At 38.8% G+C, this 19,175-nt stretch overlaps 1 protein-coding gene across 4 annotated transcripts in view; it reads left to right on the top strand.

Annotated features, from left to right (window-relative positions):
- The first annotated feature begins 361 nt into the window (after window positions 1–361).
- map4k5 (mitogen-activated protein kinase kinase kinase kinase 5) overlaps window positions 362–19,175 on the top strand; it is a 65,999-nt gene continuing 47,185 nt past the window's right edge. For all 4 annotated transcript variants that reach the window (XM_061743725.1, XM_061743724.1, XM_061743723.1 and 1 more), the window contains exons 1-3: window positions 362–746; window positions 2,534–2,752; window positions 14,416–14,473. In XM_061743725.1, the coding sequence (XP_061599709.1) occupies window positions 2,645–2,752; window positions 14,416–14,473 (166 nt within the window). In that variant the 5' untranslated portion in view covers window positions 362–746; window positions 2,534–2,644. The remainder of the gene's footprint in view (window positions 747–2,533; window positions 2,753–14,415; window positions 14,474–19,175) is intronic.

Below are 19,175 nucleotides of genomic sequence, written 5' to 3'. Positions count from 1 at the left end.
AGAAAAGTCGAGAAAAAATTCAAAATTTCGTGAATAAAGTCGAAATGTCGAGAAAAAAGTCGAAATGTCGAGAAAAAAGTTGAAATTTCGTGAATAAAGTTGAAATGTTGAGAAAAAAAGGCAAATAATTATAAATTATAATTCCATCCCCCCTGGCTGGTTATAATTATAATGTGTTGTGCTTTTTGTTTTGTTTTTTATTTGAGTTATACTCTTTATATGTTATAATTTAACTTGAAATTGCATAATGTGAAGATTTGTAATCATTGTACTTTTTGCAAATGTTAAGTAAAACATTTTTTTTTTTTTTGCTGAGGCTGGAAGCAGGAATGTCCGAGGCGGCCGTGAACGCGCCGCCACAGCCTCACAACTGCTCAGATTAGCGGGACGCAGTTGGACAGAAACCTCAGATTACTGTCGCCTTTTTCCTGCGAGATTACTCCGCTTAAACTTCAATTAAATGCACAATTCACGCAGTTTGGAACCGAAGCCGTACTCTAACCCGTGGCTGGTCCGTGAGAGTCCCCGCGGAGGGGAGTGACATGCCCGCGGCGGAGCTGCACGTTTCTGCGGGGATTGGAGCCGCAGCAGCCCGCTGAAGTTTGCTGCTTCTCCTCGGTGACAAAAGGAGCTCCACGCAGCGCTTTTACGGGTTTATTCGACGCCAGCGTTGCCGTTAAAGTCCGGGGGGGTGTTTGACATGCAGGACGTAGATGTGAGCCGCGGCTGCCTCGTTGTTGTTGACGGTAAGAGCCTGGAAAGTTGGGAGTAACTCAGTTAGCCCCGGCTGCGTCTAAAGCCTGAGTTATGGTTTTAGACGCGTTACAGCGACGCAGAGCATACGTAGCGTACGGCGTAGGGTACGGCGTAGGGTGCGCGGCGACGCGCACCGTAGGTCTGAGTTGGTGTAACGCGGAAGCATAAATCAGCCTTAACGGCTGGAGCGGCCCCGTGTAGCTGCTGGATCAGGTTAATTCAGTTGGACAGAACTAACTTTTGAGGAGGAAACTGGCTTAAAAAAAGAAAAAAGAGGTATTTATTCTTAAAAAAAAAAAGCTGTATTCATTTTTTTTATTGATTTATTTATTTATTTATTTTATTTATTTATATATATATATAATATATATATATATATATATATATATATATATAATTTTTGTACTAATTTTTATTATATACATATATATATTTTATTATCAACATGAAAAAAAAAACATTTTAAATATATTTACTTTATTTATTATGTTATTATATTTTATTTATTTTTATTATTTTTTATTTATTTTATTATATATTATTATATTTATTTACTTATATTTTCTTTTATTACCAACATGAAAAATTAAAAAAATTAAAGAAAAGCTGTATTCATTCTTTAAAAAAAAGCTGTACTCATATATATATATATTATTACCAGCATGCAAAATAAAATAAAAAAAACTGTATTCATTCTTAAAAAAAGCTGTATTTATTTTTTATATATATATATAATTTTTTTTTTAATTACCATACATGAAAAAAAAAATTAAGAAAAAAGCTGTATTCATTTTTGTTAATTTTTTAATAGTTTTGCAACAGAACAAATATATCAACACAAAATTATAAACATACATGATGTTCACTAGGGCTGGGGATCGATTCAAATGTCAAGAATCGATTCCCATTCTTAAGATTCAGAATCGATTATCATGATTTGATTTGGGTTAGTGTTATTAAAACTGTTTTTTGAGCTGTTGCATGAATTATATGAATGTAGTTATGCAACATATTAATACTAGTATTATATTGAGATTCAACAGCAAGTATTGCAGCTAATGATGCTGTAAGGACCAATCACCTCCCAGAATGCTGATAGAACTGCTTTCAGAAATATGCTGACTTTCTATTCCCGTTACTTCAGATATTGAAGTAATAAATTCCAAACCAAAATTCCAAACCAAAATGAGTTCAAGGATGGCCATGACCAAAACATATGTGTTAATGTTCCAGTTGCATCTACTACAATTTTCATCCATATTGTCAAATATCTTTGCCCTTCTAGCTTTAGAGCAGGGGTCGGCGAGCCGCATGCGGCTCTTTAGCGCCGCCCTAGTGGCTCCTGGAGCTTTTTCAAAAATGTTTGACCTTTTTTTCTTTTTCCTTTTTTTTCTTTTTTTTTTCTTTTTCCTTTTTTTTCTTTTTTTTTTCTTTTTCCTTTTTTCTTTTTTTCTTCCTTTTTCCTTTTTTTTAATATCAACATTTTGACTTTTTTCTCGACATTTTGACTTTTTTCTCGACATTTCGACTTTTTTCTCGACATTTCGACTTTTTTCTCAAGATTGTACTTGCCTTCATTCTAAGGCTTATACAAGACTTTTCATTTTTTGCGGCTCCAGACATATTTATTTTTTGTGTTTTTGGTCCAATATGGCTCCTTCAACATTTTGAGTTGCCGACCCCTGCTTTAGAGTAATGCATCCTGTGTAAGATTTTAAACTGGATTAAGGATTCTTCCTTTAACACCTTCTTTTCCAACTCTCTGTCTCTGCATCAGGACATGGAGGACGTAGAGGCGCCATATGAATAGCGTTGGTCCAAAAACCAGCCCAGGCAGCGTTTATTTCACCTCAACTAAATGTAAAGGATCCCGTTGGATCAGGCTATCATGGATCTGTTTCCCCGGCCCAGCGGTGAAATCCAGAGGAGGAATCCTCAGCACGACTTCGAGCTCATCCAGAGGGTCGGAAGCGGCACATATGGAGACGTGTACAAGGTACGGTAAACTCTGGTTCCCACAGCCCGGCGTCAGATCTGGAGATACCGTGACTAATCACTCCAAGAGCACCGGGTTTGTTTTCTGAGTCAACATCTGATGGCTGCCAAGCTTGTGGGAGAAAATGTAGATACGGCCATATGTTAGTGGTTTGGGATTCTGGCTGCATCTAAATGTTGTTTTGCATTTGAAGATGGTCAGATTTTTTTATTTTAAAGCTGCTTTTTTCCCGTCCTATAAGTCCGAGGGCAAGTCCAGAATCCAGGAGGAGTAATTACTGAGTTGTATTTTACTCTTAAGTGTGAATAAAAAGTATGCAACAACATTTTCCAGAAACTATATTAGGGTTGCCTTTCCAATGTTTTTTTTTCTTCCCAGCAGTCATGAGTGCTACTAGAACTGAATAACAAATGTTTAACTCATTCAGCTCAAAGGCCTTTCTTAAGAAAAAAGCAAAAAAAAAACATTTGCTTCACAAAAGTTCTTTTTAAATGGGTCTGGTAACTCTCCCAGCTGTTAAAAACCATTAAAAACAACCATTAGAAACAACAACAACATGAAAAACTGCCATTTTCACCGGTACAAAGTGTACCGGTGATGTGTACCAGTTATGCGATGACTCAAGACAGTAGTTTCAAATATCACCAAAACAAACCAAGATGGTTGCAGAACGGCTAATAACACCTTGGGTCAACAAGTTTTTAAGAACGAAGGCAAATGTTTGGACCTTTCCTAGATGACAGAAAAGATAAGACAGCTTTGTTCTTGTTGTGACTTACTTTAGACGTCTGTCCAGTGCAACTGCGAGTTCCCCAGTAGCTTTATACGACAGTAAACTCTTACCTTACATTGGCTTGAAAAGAAAAACCAGAAGCAACTAAAATCTTTTGTGTGTTTTAATTTAATGTTCAAGATCTAAACTTTGGGTGATGTAGATGATGCATCAGTATATGGAAGACAAATGAACTATTATCATTATATGACACAAAAAACATGCCTGCATTGGGCTGAGTTATTTTATTTTTTGTGGTAACCCTGGATATCTGTTCATTTTTTCCCCCCTTTTCATACGAAGAGTTGGTGTGTTTTGTTTGGATTGGAAGAAAGCATCTAAAATGCCGTGGCGATGAGGAGGACTACTGTCAAATAACAGTTTTCTAGTAAAAACGTGTTGATCTCAGGTTCTGTTAGACATTCTGCAAAAATGTTGGTTGCTAGTCTGCACGTAAAGCCTGAGCCCGGTCTGTTGCAACTGGATTGGTACATTCTGTACCAGTGGTTGTGAATGGGAGGGGTACCAGACGTAGTTTTCACTAAGAGGAACTGGGCACGGCTGACCGCGGCCGGCCAAGCTGCAACACTCATGAAACAGTAGCTGTGCAGCTCGTGACATCATTTCTGACCCATAAAACACGGCACGTGTGTGGCGTGAGGGTAGGAAGTATAAAGTAACTGGAGTTATGACACACATTTATTGACTGCGTTTACATGCATCAATAACCCTTTTAAAACCTGAATATTAGCAGGTTTTGCACGGCCATGTAAACACCAATGACCTCTTTGAATAACCCGAATTTGCTCATATTCCGGTTTTTAAAAACCCGAATATGACCCCTGGGTTACTGTTTTTAAAACCCAAATATTCGGTCATGTAAACGGCAAACGGAATATCCCCATCAAACAGAACATGAATTTGTTTTCTGCGCATGCTGTGTTCACAAGGAATCCTGGTCTTTTGAGTCCAGGAAGTTCTTATAAACACGGAGAAACGCAAGACCACGCCACACTTTTGGAGTGAGGAGGAGACTAATCATTTTATAAATGTGAAGGATATGAACATTTTGGCATTTGTAGACGGTAGAAAGTACCGGGATAGCGAGATTTACAAGAAGTTGCGCGAAGCAGCATTTGTTTTGAATTTGGATACAGGGAGAAGAAGCGAAAATGACGGGAATTGTGTCATGATGTTCTCCGCGCATCGCTGGTTTGATCCAGATATTATTGTTGGATTAATTATTATTATATATTATTATTAATGGATTAATTGGATTAATTACCATGTAAACAGGGATATTCCGAATGTTTCAGTAACCGGAATATTAGCAATAACCCGAATTTTGACTGCATGTAAACGTAGTCAGTAGCTGTGCAGCTCGTGACATCATTTCTGACCCATAAAACACGGCACGTGTGGGGCGTGATGGTAGGAAGTATAAAGTAACTGGAGTTATGACACACATTTAATGTTTCTCATGTTGTTTTAATAGATGAGTTTCAGTAAAACAAACTGAACTCTGTAAATCTTATTATTTGGGTTCTTTTTTAATGTTTTGTGCTTTTACCTGCTCGTGTTGAAGCTTTTCTCAGCATTTTATTTTTGGTCTTTTTCATGTTTGGCTTCGTGTGATTATTAACTAAGTTGTGAACTGCTGTTTACAACATCAAGCCTTATGAAAACATGACCTTTACCCTCTCAGACGTGATGAAAGTTTTGCTATCGGCATGGTAACCGACAATGAAGTGACAGTTCAGAATTGTTTCTACTTTCTACCTTTTTAGTTTTCTTTAAAAACCTCAAGGATTACATGTTGCAAGCACGTACGGGTCTGGAGATGTGTGGTTGGCCACGGTTACATTGTTTTTTAATTCAGAATTAATTATTCCGAATTAAACTATTTTCCTTCGAGTTTACATGGAAATAGTAATTCTGAATTGAGGTTTACATGGAAAACACGTTTGATCGGCTTTCTCCAATTCCTCTTAAGGTCTGGGGGTTGGGAAGGTTCTGATTGGATAGGGGGGCGGACCGGAAGATACGTCTACCGGAAGAAAAACAAACTTAGCCGCTACAACTTTGAAAAGCTCACAATTTTGATGTTTCCTGTTTCCATCTGTTCTTTTAATTATTTCCAGGTCCTCCAAGCTATTTATTAAATAAATGGTCCCTGCTCTTGACCAGCGTTTACTGCGTGCTGCCATCTTGAAACTTTGTTTGGAAAACCAGCCCAGCGCGGAATATAAGCGTCATGGAGACAGACGGGCGAGGGAACGAGCAGAAAGAAAGACCGGAATTAATTTAAAGAGGAATGAGTGTAGACATGATCGCGGAATTATTCTATTCGGATTTATAATGGGAATAAACCAGCCACTTACTTCGGAATTAAGTTTAATTCGGAATGGCCATTTTCATTCGGAATTAGGTGTTTACATGGTAAGTTTTACTCATTTTAAATCGGATTTAAAGATTTGCTTAGTTGTCCTGAATTGCCCCTCGGGGATGAATAAAGTTTCTCTGAATCTGAATTTAGTTTTAATTCTGAATTAAAGAGGAATTAAAATTCCCTTGTAAACGCATTCATTGTGTGGAAAAACCTCTGAAGGTCCTGAAGCCCCCAGAGTTTCCCTGCTCTTTCCTCGGCTGCACCGAGGCGTATTATCCATCTGTCACAGACGAACAGACCAGCCGTCTGATCCAGACGTGGTGGTTGAGCCGTCACTCACGGTCTCCCTCCATACAAAGCCCTTCAGGCCGGCCCCCCCCCAGGCCAGCCCCCCCGTCCCCCAGGCCGGCCCCCCCGTCCCCCTCAGGCCGCCCCCGCCCCCAGACAGGCCACCGGAGGAATGCTGCGCCTGGTATTCTCCGGGACTCGCGAGGGCCACAGCCGGCTGAAATACGATCCGGCCCCCTATCTAAACATACGTCTCACCGTGGGCGTGTTGGAGGTTTCACTGACGGCGGAAACACCTCAAATGCTGAAAAGCCCACTTTTAGCTGCTCATGCACAGATGTATTTTAATGGGCAGGGTTTTCCAGAAATTATGGGCAGGGTTTGTGCGTAGAGTGGAAATGAACGCAGCGAAAAATACATTTGTTATGAATTCTGAAACTGTCAAAATAAGTTGGAGCAGAGAAGTTTACGGCTGAACGTTGAACGTTTGAGTTCTCCTGAAACCGGTTGCTGTAGTTCTGAAATTGACTTCTTTTCCTTATGCAGTAGATGTGATATACCACCTCTATCCAAGATAATAGCTCCCTGATTACAGGTGAATAATCCAGTCAAGTATTCTTATGCTTCTCATGTTGGATTTCAGAATTACTTTATTTTTTTTGGGGGGGGGCTTGCAGTGTTCAGTAATGTAGTTGATTTTGATTTACCATATTTTCCAGACTATAAGTTGCTTGAGTACAAGTCGCACCAGCCATAAAATGCATAATAAAGGAGGAAAAAACATATATTAGTCGCACTGGAGTATAAGTCGTATTTTTAGGGGAAAGACTGAGTGTCAGAAAGACTGAGTGGCAGCGTAAACCTTCAGTTTGAGCAACTGGAAAACATCTAAAATGGGAAAGAGCTGTTGTACGATCGACTGTACTCATAGATTTAGCAAGAAATCGGAATTATCGTTTTACAAACTGCCGAAAAATAAGCTTAAGAGACAAATGCATCGCTGCAATTCACAGAAACAACTAGATTCCAGACACCGAAACGTGGATTTGTGGTTCCCATTTTGTATCAGGTAATGTTGGATTTTTGGGTAGCTAACGTTAAACGGTCAAATCATAAAGTTCGGTGTCCTCATCACTTTAATTTCTACAACAAATCCTGCCTTGAAGTAGGACCAAGCATCAAGACTTTTGTAAGCCTTCAAGCTTTGCTTCGTGTATTTCCCCGGCGTAGAAATTAAGTACATATAAATATCAGGAAACTGGATTCGTGTCCAAATATTAATGTCCATGGACCACTGGTTCTTGGTAACTGTACCAAATATTAATGTCCATGGACCACTGGTTCTTGGTAACTGTACCAAATATTAATGTCCATGGACCACTGGTTCTTGGTAACTGTACCAAATATTAATGTCCATGAACCACTGGTTCTTGGTAACTGTACCAAATATTAATGTCCATGGACCACTGGTTCTTGGTAACTGTACCAAATATTAATGTCCATGGACCACTGGTTCTTGGTAACTGTACCAAATATTAATGTCCATGGACCACTGGTTCTTGGTAACTGTACCAAATATTAATGTCCATGGACCACTGGTTCTTGGTAACTGTACCAAATATTAATGTCCATGGACCACTGGTTCTTGGTAACTGTACCAAATATTAATGTCCATGGACCACTGGTTCTTGGTAACTGTACCAAATATTAATGTCCATGGACCACTGGTTCTTGGTAACTGTACCAAATATTAATGTCCATGAACCACTGGTTCTTGGTAACTGTACCAAATATTAATGTCCATGGACCACTGGTTCTTGGTAACTGTACCAAATATTAATGTCCATGAACCACTGGTTCTTGGTAACTGTACCAAATATTAATGTCCATGGACTAAGGCTGAACGATTTTTGAAAATAATCTAATTGCGATTTTTTTCCTCAATATTGCGATTGCGATTTAATATGCGATTATTTTTTTCAAGGTCCTGTTCTCATGTATTTTTCAACTATACAAGCAATAAATCGGTCTGTTTTATAATAAACAATGCCAGATTTATTTAAAGCACAGATTACAACAATAAAGAAAACAAATCTGTGGCTTTACCTCTTTAACACGTCTACACATGGGTTGTTCTCTCTGAACCCAATCGCACGACACCAAACCGGGTTAAACTTTAGCCAAAACGAGGCGTAGTTTAATAGAAAAACACAGAAAAACTCCCACAGGGAACAAAAAACCTTCCTCACAGGCAGTACTCGAGTTGTAAAAAAAAATAATCAGGGGGGATGGCAGATTTGATCATATGGGGACAGATAATTGTGCTGATTACAAATAATATAATATATTACAAATAATAGCAGTGACCAAAACAGCTGCAGAAATACTGCAGGAATGACATAGCAGCAGTTAAATGCAGCCTTCTGTAAGCTTTAAATATCCACTGGGCTTACATCAAATACATCAAAACACAACAATAAAAAACACTTTTCTGAACTTATCAATATGACTCTGTCCTTCACAGGATAAGTAAAATGGATCACTGCAAAAACTCACAATCTTAACAAGAATATTTGTCTTATTTCTAGTTAAAATGTCTAATTTTAGTTAAAAAAAAAATCTCATTACACTTAAAGAAAGACTCATCACTGGAAAAAACAAAAATGTTCACCCATTTCAAGTAAATTTTCACTTGAAATAAGTACAAAAATCTGCCAGTGGAACAAGATTGTTTTGCTTGTAATAAGAAGATAAATTTTGTCCCACTGGCAGATTTTTCTACTTATTTCAAGTGAAAATGCACTTGAAACAGGTGAAAATTGTCAAATAAGTTATTTTTCTGGTGTTATTTTTCTGGTGATGACTCTAAATGTTGAAATAGCAGTAAAACCACATTCATTGATGAAATGACATAAGGGGTGGAAAGGAGGGATGGCAGTTTTACAGGGGGGATGATTTGGACCGTTTTTATTTCATCCCCCTTCAACTCGAGTACTGCTCACAGGGAACTCAGAACTTCTTCATAAATAACTCAAAAATCACAGAGAGAAAAAAAAACACCAGCAAACTAACAAACAAACCAATAAAGCTTTCAGAGTTAACAAAACGAACCAGCAATGAACCCGCAGCCCCGCTGTTTAACCTGCTGCAGGTGTGGTTTAAGGCTGATTTATGGTTCCGCGTTACACCAACGCAGAGCCAACGCCGTATGGTACGCGGTACGTGCACCGTACGATGCGCGTCGCCGCGTAACCCACGGCGTATGTTCCGCATCGATTTAACGCGGAACCATAAATCAGGCTTCACAGCGCAACTCGCTGTGCGCCCGGCTCGTGCTCGGCGCAGCTCCTCGCCGACTCCGCGCTCATATGTTTAATACGTTTATAAAGCCCATATATTTATAAAGCCCTGCCTGGCCGAGCCCTAACACTGAGGCCATGGTAGAAACAGTAGGTTACAGGCGGACACGCGGCACTGTTGACTTTTTTTCGCTGCCGGCAACGTGACCAGATCACGTGACCAGATGACGTGACTGGTCAAATCGCAGCCTTTGCGGTTAGAAAATCTCGTTCTATCACATCGCGATATTATCGCAAATGCAATTAATCGTTCAGCCCTACCATGGACCACTGGTTCTTGGTAACTGTACCAAATATTAATGTCCATGGACCACTGGTTCTTGGTAACTGTACCAAATATTAATGTCCATGGACCACTGGTTCTTGGGGTAACTGTACGGGTCACTGTCAAGTCCAACTGCCTTTAATTCAAGTCAATAATCAGCTGTTATCCCGTCTTCTCCACTAGTTGCAGACATTTTTGCCACTCAGTGCGAGTAAGGGGGCTGGTCCAGTGGGGAAGTGACGTCAATGCATTCCCTCTATACTGATGCACCGACTCACCAGACGTATCGTCAACCTGTCCTACCGATCGTAGCTAATTACAGGTAGTGGCGCGTTTTCCTACCCGCCTTCTTGTTTGTCTAGCGGTAGCACATGGAGTTGGTCTCAAAAAAAAAAATGTCCACCTTAATTACATGGAATCAGTTTGGATTTTCCGCAAGTGATCGAGCTCAAGCAAAAGTAATTCGCAAAGTTTCCACGGAAACCGTTTGCACGTCAGGTGGTAACATGACTAATGTGCTTAATCACCTGAAGAGGAATCCCCCCGAGCAGGATGCTGAGAGCCAAAGGGCCTGGGACCCCGCAGGCAGCAGCTAGCTGACACCAAAACACACGACTAACAGACATTTTGGTTTGACTAACAAAGTCAAACCAGCGATGGGAAGAGGAAGCTGTTACCTTTTTGTCTCGTAAAGGATCTGGTACCATTAGATGGTATAAAAATGAGGGCTTCAACCGCCTGCTTAAAGTACGTAGATACTTTTACAATTGTCTGTTTTTCTTTTTCCAATTTAAGATCGTGATAAAATAGAAATTGGGATTTTATTTAAAACAGAAATCGTGATATCATATTGCGCAATAAACAAAGCAATGTAACCAGAGGTGACAGAAATGAGTCAGAGGAGAGTGAGTTGTGTAGAGCAATAAATTAAAGTTTTGTTGAGCGTGTCATCAAGACAGCAAATACATCGACCTTGAAAAGAAACGGTTTGACTTCAGTCTTCGGTTAAACTTTCAAGGAAAAGTCTGATCTTTAACTGTTGATGCCAAAGCCGATTTTCAACTCCTGATAATCCTCCGTTCAGTCATTGACACTGTTTCCATCCAGATTACATCATCGCCCTGTCGCCTTCGCATTGAGCCCACCCCTGTGTCTTCCTCTACAACGACTGATTTGATTGTCTCTCCAACTCTTTTGGCCGTAGTTAACGAGCTCCAACGGACGGCAGATAGATGTACCTGCAAAGGAAATTAGTTTTTGTTAGCGGCACGTCCAGATCTCCAGCTTAGTTGAAAGAAAATACGAAACAAACACTTCCAGTTGTCTCTTTCAAGTGATTTGAGAATTGATACTCCTATCATTTTTGTCAAATTTATTTTTAGTATATTGGGATTTGAAAAAGTCACGGTTTCAAAACCGCAGGGGAAAAAAGAGATAAATTGAGCATTCAGCTCCTGATCCTGGATCAATACTGATAGCTGGAGCTGCAGGACTTTCCAACACTGAACTGCACTTTTAAAAATCCCTTAATATTAGCACCTTAGCGTCTCTTTTACAGAGGATTTCAGTAGTTTATGAAGGTGAACTTCATGATGAAGGTACTGTATCTCCTACACTTTCTCATCCGCTGAAGCATTTCCTCTCCTGCACAACCAGCCAGCAGTTCTCTGATCTCGTTTTCAATCCAGTTTACTGCTTTGAATGTCCAGATAACTGCACGAGTGCCCCGATCAATTATGCTGATAGTGATCTCAGTTATGTCGTTTATATTTTTATTTTCTAATCATTACAACATGACTCCACCACGTGTCCCAGCTCTAAACCATCTGTCGGTGCTGGACAGCTGGAGACACGAGACACTTGAAGCGACTGCGCTGGGATTTTACCCAGGGTTCAAAACAGTCTGGCACAATCTAGTGGTCACTTTCACGTCTCTGTCGGTCAGGGACTTTCTTTCATAGTTCTTTTTATTGATTTGCACATAAAAAAAACATTAGACATTCCCTCCCCACAACGAACTTCCCTTACCCCTGCTGTCACTCTATGATGTTAGGCTTACTCTACTTAGTGACATTTTACAACATATGTTTGTATAACAAAAATGTCAAGAGTGAGAAACCAATTAATACAAGGCGCTTAGTGAAACACAGTATAATTGAAGACTAAAACAGATTGTAGAAGCAGCATGCCAAGGCCTGAGACGCCAGCAACCCAATACGGGTATCTGTCAAAAATTAATTACTGCACTTGTGTGGAGGGTTTATCAAAAAAGGTCTCCACACTTTGAAAAACTTCTTTTCAGAGCCCCGTAGTGTATACTGTCGGTCAGGGATTTTGACAAAAGTTGTTGCGTTCTTAATTATTACTAATTTCGAACCCAATAGATCATGAAGCTATGATGTTTTAGACTCAATTACCGAGATCCAGGGAGCGACTTTACGCCAAGGTGGATCTGTTGTGCATCAAAATAAGATGTTTGTTACACAGATTTCAATTAAGATTCAAAACAGTACTGTAACAAATTGTTGAAAACATTTTTTTCATGGAAAATAAACATTAATATGACCAAGCAAGTCACAGTGTCTCACATGTTACTCAAGTTTTTTTTTTATCTAAGGATAATCAATTGCCCTGCTGTTGATCAGTTGCTGTTTTTGTACATAAAACATTTGTTAAAATAGCTGCTCTTTCTATAGATGGATGTACGATTGTGTAGTTTGTTCCAAACCGCGTCAACCAAATGCAGAAGCGGCAGGTAGTTCAGTGTGAAACGCACCCAAGTTTCATTTGGCCGTGGTCATGTGACACGGGTGTTTTGAAACACACTTCAAAGCAAGTGCTTTAAGATATTGATACTCGAAAGTTTCCCTTCAGCCAGGTAGTCTACCTGAATGTGTTTTCCGTGCGTTCAAGTGGAACACCTAAGACGGGGGGATCAAACTCAAAATTGTGGCAGTATTTGACATTGGAGCGGCTGCTTTGATTAGACAATTGTAACTTTTAATCTCTAGCAGGAAACATAAATCTGGCCTTGAGTTGGACACATGTGACCTAAGAGCTAAATTGGCAACTTCTGCTGACAATCTGAAACAAACTTAAGTGTTTCAGTCAAGATTTGACACATTACAGTCTCCAAAAGCTTTATTAAAGTCAGTTAAAGTTATTGAAGACTCATCAGAGAAGATCAGTGGCCCCTCATTGATCTCGTGAGAGGTTTTGTCTTGTCAGTCTTGATTCCTGTAGTCAAACATTTTTTTTAAAGCCGTCTTGTCTGCAGCATCTTCTACTTGAACAGTCAGCTCTCAACTTCCCCTTTCCTGGTTCAGTTTTCGAGTCGGTTACAGCTGCTTCAGGAAGTGCGAAGTTGGCCGCAAGTTATAAGCAATTACTCGGCCGGCAACACATGCGTGCTTTTAAAGCCGAGTCGTTGCAAGCTTCCCCCGGTTCAAAGTCAGCACTTTAGAAACATCATTGCTGCACAGATGTGCTGGACATAAATAGTAGAATACATTTTTTTGTAACGTTCAATATTGTCTGCGTCTTGGTTTCGAGCCTTGCGTGGATTTATGGTTTGCATGATTGAGTCCAACAGCATGTTGAGAGTTGAGAGTTGGCCGCGCTGCAAGGGCTGGTGGTTAACGGCTGATTTAGCTGCTCATCCCACCACTTCTCTCCCGTGGATTACGCTGCATCCCGTCTTGACCTGGATTTGTGAGACAACAGTGCTTTCTCAAGGAAATTTCACTAACACATGAAGCGTGTCTCTTCAAAATAAAATCTGACTGAAGCTGGAAACTCACGAATATTGAGAGGAAAAAACATTCATGTGACTATAAATCTGCAAGAGTCAAGTCTTCTGGAGTATTTGAAGGCTTCCTGATAAGTCATAGTTGTCTCTCCAGTGGTGATACTTATTTCAGGGGTATTTTATTGAAAGTTTAGTTGATCTAGTGTAAAAAACAAAAAAACGGTAGAACCTTGATTATCGTGGTGCTGGATGTGACTGAGGTTTTATAGAGGTTAATGTTTTTTTTTCTACACTTCACAAAAGTGAAAGAATCACCCAAATGAAGATGTTTGCTTTAATTAACATATAGGACATATTAAGCTTTTATTATTATTTTTATGATGAATCTATCCATCGGTAGACAGAAAGTGGGTTAGTGCGAGTAGAAATGGTCACAATTTCTGTCCCACGTTCAGACAGCTCAACGCATCGCTGTTAAGCTGCTTTATTTTGACTGACGGTCCTCTACACTCTTAATATTACATTAACATTTAGAGCTTTTATCCGTGGTTTTGTGAATTGATTAATCTGCCGATCAAAGCAAACATTTGGTCTTTAATCCCTCTTTCAGATGATCCTGTTAGGATATACTATAGTGGGTCACCCGTTGCCTTTTGCACCGTGACGTCAGGAAATGGAGGAAAAATTAAAAATGCCCATCAGAGTACCATACGGAGGAAAGGATGGAATGAGATTTCTTTATTTTACTATTTTATATTTATTTTATTATCAAATCGGGGAAAAAATGAGCCAGAATCGTCTTATTTGTAGCTTTGCTCACAGTTGTGATGTTTGTCTTTCAGGCTCGAAACATACAGACGGGAGAACTCGCTGCTGTGAAGATCATAAAGTTGGAACCAGGTAAGATTAGTTGTCTTTACCTTGCATGAGTTTATTTTTTATCTCAGTGAAGATGACAATTACTGGCTTCGCTTTCACCAAAATTCTGGAAACGATTATAGTTTCCAGACTTTTGAATGGGACACATAATATGTTCTGAATCAAGTCAGATATTTTTTTTTAACATCCCACAACGTCTTACTCCAAATTCTGCCATGTAATATCTTCATTAGTCTTCACTGTATTGTTGGCCAATATCTTACATTCTCTGACCAAAATTCATAAACTAGTTTCAAAGTCTGGTGGAGGCTTTAATTTCCTTACGTCTATTACTTAACGTCCAGACTGAGGGGAGTTTTTGTGTCGCTGTCTGTGACCTAGTGACAGAGTTAGTGCCGTCCAGATTAGTGGGATTACAAGAAGGACTTTATACCGCCGGGAGGCGAGCAGACAGAGCTCAGCTGATTACAACCCAGCGAAGGAAGAGATTCACTTTTGTGTGTTTTTCTCTTTCTTTCACCTTGTCTCTGTCAGATCTGATGAGGGTTCACTAATGCATCCGTGGCCAAAGTCTAAACTTGTTTGTTTTTTCTAGTCCTCTGTTGAATCTATAAACTCAAGACGGCTTGGTTGAAGTGTGTTTGCCTCTTCTCCTCTTATAAAAGGTTTAAATAGACTTATTCTGCAGGAATACAGGAAGGGGAGGTGGTGGGGGGGGATTGTTAAAGCACCAGGATTTTTAGCTGCAAATTGCAAAATACCTCACTAACATCACTAACAACTCAGATGGTTAATGGTAAGAGAAAGATTACTTTATTCTTTATTAATATTTGTAAGAAATGTATCCATATCAAAAACCCAGCAAGTTCTATACAAAAAAATGATGTTACAGTTCAGAAAATCATAGGTACAGCACAAGACATGCTCTGAGGTAATTTTTCACTGCCAAAAATAAAGACAAACTATGGTAAAAGTACGGTGATGTACAGAGCTACGTCTGCATTCCCAAACTAAACTATTAACATAAAAGAATTCAATTAGTAAAGAAACATCTCCTGAATATATATATATATATATATATATATATATATATATATATATATATATATATATATATATATATATATGTAGCTTATTTAATTATTATTAAATAAATAATTAATTTCGATAGTATATGGGTATGTGTGTATGTATATGTGTGTGTGTGTATATATATATATATATAGATGTATAATATAAGTAAATGAATATTAAAAATGGTTATTGGTGCAAACTATACATGGTTTGAATTTGTTGACGTTATAAAATGTACGAATATGTATTGATTTTATTTATATCTAAATGTTAAACGGAAAGACTTTTTTTTTTTTTTCTGTTTTTCCTTTCTTTTTTTATATGCTACCTCTTTAGGTTTGCTTTTAATTTTTGTTGTAATGTACTGTGTATTATGTGTGGGACCCCAGGAACAATAGCTGCAGTTTTTCTGTAGCTAATGGGGATCCAAAAAAACCTCCAAATTCCATTGCTCAATGCTTAAATCTATCTAATAAAAAAGTAATCTGGTTTCTCTACGTATTAGCCTTGGCACATCGGCATATTTTCATTTGAGATTTTTTTGAAATGACACATTGAGGCAGCGTCACTCTCCTGAAGAACAGCTTTCTTTTCTTTAAGTCTGCTTTTGCGAAAGGTAAAGGAGGTGAAAGGTGCGTCCACAGAGGTAAACAAAACTTTGGGTGGACCGTGCAATCAAACAGGTTAGACCGGGAGGAGTGGCACGTTGGCGGGTACGAAGTGAGATGGGTGAACGGCAGAGGAGTCGTCACGCAGGATCATTTCCACTTGATCTCTGCTGGGAAATGATGGAGGAGATTTTCTCTTTATGCACTTTATAATCTCTAATGCTAACAATGCTGACTTTGCTTTGTTAATCCCAAATTCCTGCCATTGGAGAGAACATCTGGAAGTATTAACAATATTCCCTTTTGAATGGGGCGATGTGAAACGTTGTTGAAGTGAATCATCTCTCCGTGGGATAGTGGTGGAAGTGTTGCTCCCATCAGAGATGAGGAAAGTTCAGTTATTCAGGTATCGGCGGAAGGATTGGACAATCATTGGCTGGATTGTATTTTTTTTTTACCCGGGACGGCAATGTTTCTATCTTTACCTTAGGCATACTTCACTACTGATTTTAGTACCCAGTGGTATCCTTACTTTAGTATAGTTTTGATTAGATTTTTATCTTGTACATGTAAAAGACATCAATTAAAAGAGAAGATAAGAAAACAAAACAAACAAAAAAAACCAAAGAATTTCATCCTTTAACACTTAATATCTTAACTTTACTTGTGCAAAAAGGAGTAGGAAGGAAGAAGTGTAAACTTATTTAATCCTACCTCCATTCACTAATCATTTATTAACAAGTATTTAGATTAACTATACTATAATTATACTTATACACTGTACTCGCACACTTACCTATACATACATACATACACATAATTAAATATTTCTATATATTTGTACAAACATGCCCATATAAATATTTCTATAAATATACTTATTTACACCATACTATCTCTATATTAACTCCATCTGCTAGCTATATATATATATATATATATATATATATATATTATATATATATATACATAGCGGCCCATTTCTGTACATAAATATAAACAAATCTACCCATTCCCCAATAGTTCACAACTCTTGATGATGGAAACGCAAATAATTGCATACAATATAGTACTGTACTGCTTGGTAGAAACAGACTATAAAAAAAATTTTCTTAATCATTTATTATTTGTCCATATATTGTTGCCGTTAAAAAAACCCCCAACATATTCTTAACATTTTTTTTTTTTTTTAATTTTCAGTTTATTTGAAAAAGCAGTTGAAAAAAAATAAAGTCCAGTATTAGAGTGGTGTCAGGTGTAGAGAGCAGGTCGTATACAAAAAACACATTCAAATGAAGTCAGATCTTACAGGCTTCTTGTAGTCAGTCCATTTAGACCAAATCCCATAGAACTTTTGTTTTTGTATTCTGAGGGAAAATGACAACTTTTCCATGATGTAAATTTTGCCCCCAACATATTCTGAAGTAAATTTTTGTTTGAAATAATTATTCCTGAGTGGCTGAGGAATAGTCTCACCTGGATGAGATAAGTTGGAAGCCACAAGGATCCTAGTGGTCTAGGATGGACACTGAAAACTGAACCCCACTGAACCAGTTCCAAGCCCAGATAAATGGGGCAGATTACCTTAACGATGCAAGTACTTACTTTGAATATTAAAGTCTCAACATTTGCAGAAAAGCTTTGAAAAAACCTCTTTCAAACATAAATGACGATTGGCTGTTGAGTATCAGCTGTACAGGGACGTAGCTGAAGGGTGGCAGGACTTACTAGCTTTTCTCCTTCAGAAGTGACATTTTAACAGCACAACAGCGTAATATTTATTAGATAATCTAGGGATTAGGTTGGTAACAATCCACCAGAGTTGGATCTTGACGTGAAACGTAAGAATGTGTGTCTTCAGAGGAAGTGCTCAGCCCCGGAGGAAGTGGCTTCGCTTTCAGGCCACAACTCAGCCAGAAGAGAAAACTACGGCGTGACTAGTCACTTTATTTTTATTTTTTTGTTTTGTTTTGGACCAGAGCTCAGAATAATGTCACCGAACTTGAACTGGCTCAAACATTTGTGGTTCTTTGCTATCTGTCATTAGCTATAGCTGAAAACATCTGTGATCGGCAGTAGTTCCTCCCTCTGGTGGGTGTAATTACAGACCGTCATACATTACTATGAGATGATAAACCCTTCCTCCAAAGGCATGCTTCTTCCAGTTTCTATGTTGCAAGAAATATATTCAGATTTGATGTAATTTATTCGTCGTCGTCGTCAAATTACGAAGCCGTGCTTAACGTTAATCTGAGGAAACATTTCTCAATGCTTCACAAGCTCGTGATGAAACTTCACACTTTGAGTTTTAATGCGAAGCAGGTGGAAATTTCCTGATGTTTGGTTCATTGTTTGACTGGTATTGGCACTCCAGCTAGACTTTAATTCAGACTCTCACGTGAAAGAGACTAAATCTTACCCAACAGGCTGAAAACGCAACTACAGTGGAGCAGCTGTTCATGCGGATGCAAACTGTTTGTACCCGGAGCCGGCGTGATCCAGGACGTGTGACTGTGATTGCAGCTTCTGTGTCCGAAGTGCACATTAGATTACTTTTATCAGGCACTTTTATTCAAAGCAACTTACAGCAGAGAAATGCAGTCAAGAAACATGGTAGATCACAAAGTAGGTGCAGCTAAGAAAATATAAAGTTAAGCTCAGGAAGTTAAAGGGGTTCATGAGAGACGGCGTTCCTGGAAGAGGAAGGTTTTCAACACCTTCTTGAACATTTATGGCACTTTTCCACTAGAACCTACTCATCTCAACTCGGCCTGGTTTTGTTTTCCACTACAATTCAGCAGCTGGAGCAGAAGTAGGAGGTTGAAGCAAAGCTTGATTGTGTGATCTAAACGAAGAAGACAACAACACTAAAGATGTAGAACCTGGAGGAGACGATAGATGTGCTGCTGGGTCTGTGGCTCCCTCACAGTTACTCACTCACTCAGTTACTCACTCACTCACTCAGTTACTCACTCACTCAGTTACTCACTCACTCAGTTACTCACTCACTCACACAGTTACTCACTCACTCACTCAGTTAC

This window comes from Cololabis saira, chromosome 16 (assembly GCF_033807715.1).
Source record: "Cololabis saira isolate AMF1-May2022 chromosome 16, fColSai1.1, whole genome shotgun sequence".
In the NCBI taxonomy this organism is placed as follows: Eukaryota; Metazoa; Chordata; class Actinopteri; order Beloniformes; family Belonidae; genus Cololabis; species Cololabis saira.
The sequence above is the reverse complement of the archived record's forward strand: the minus strand, read 5'-3'. Positions and strand labels throughout refer to the sequence as shown.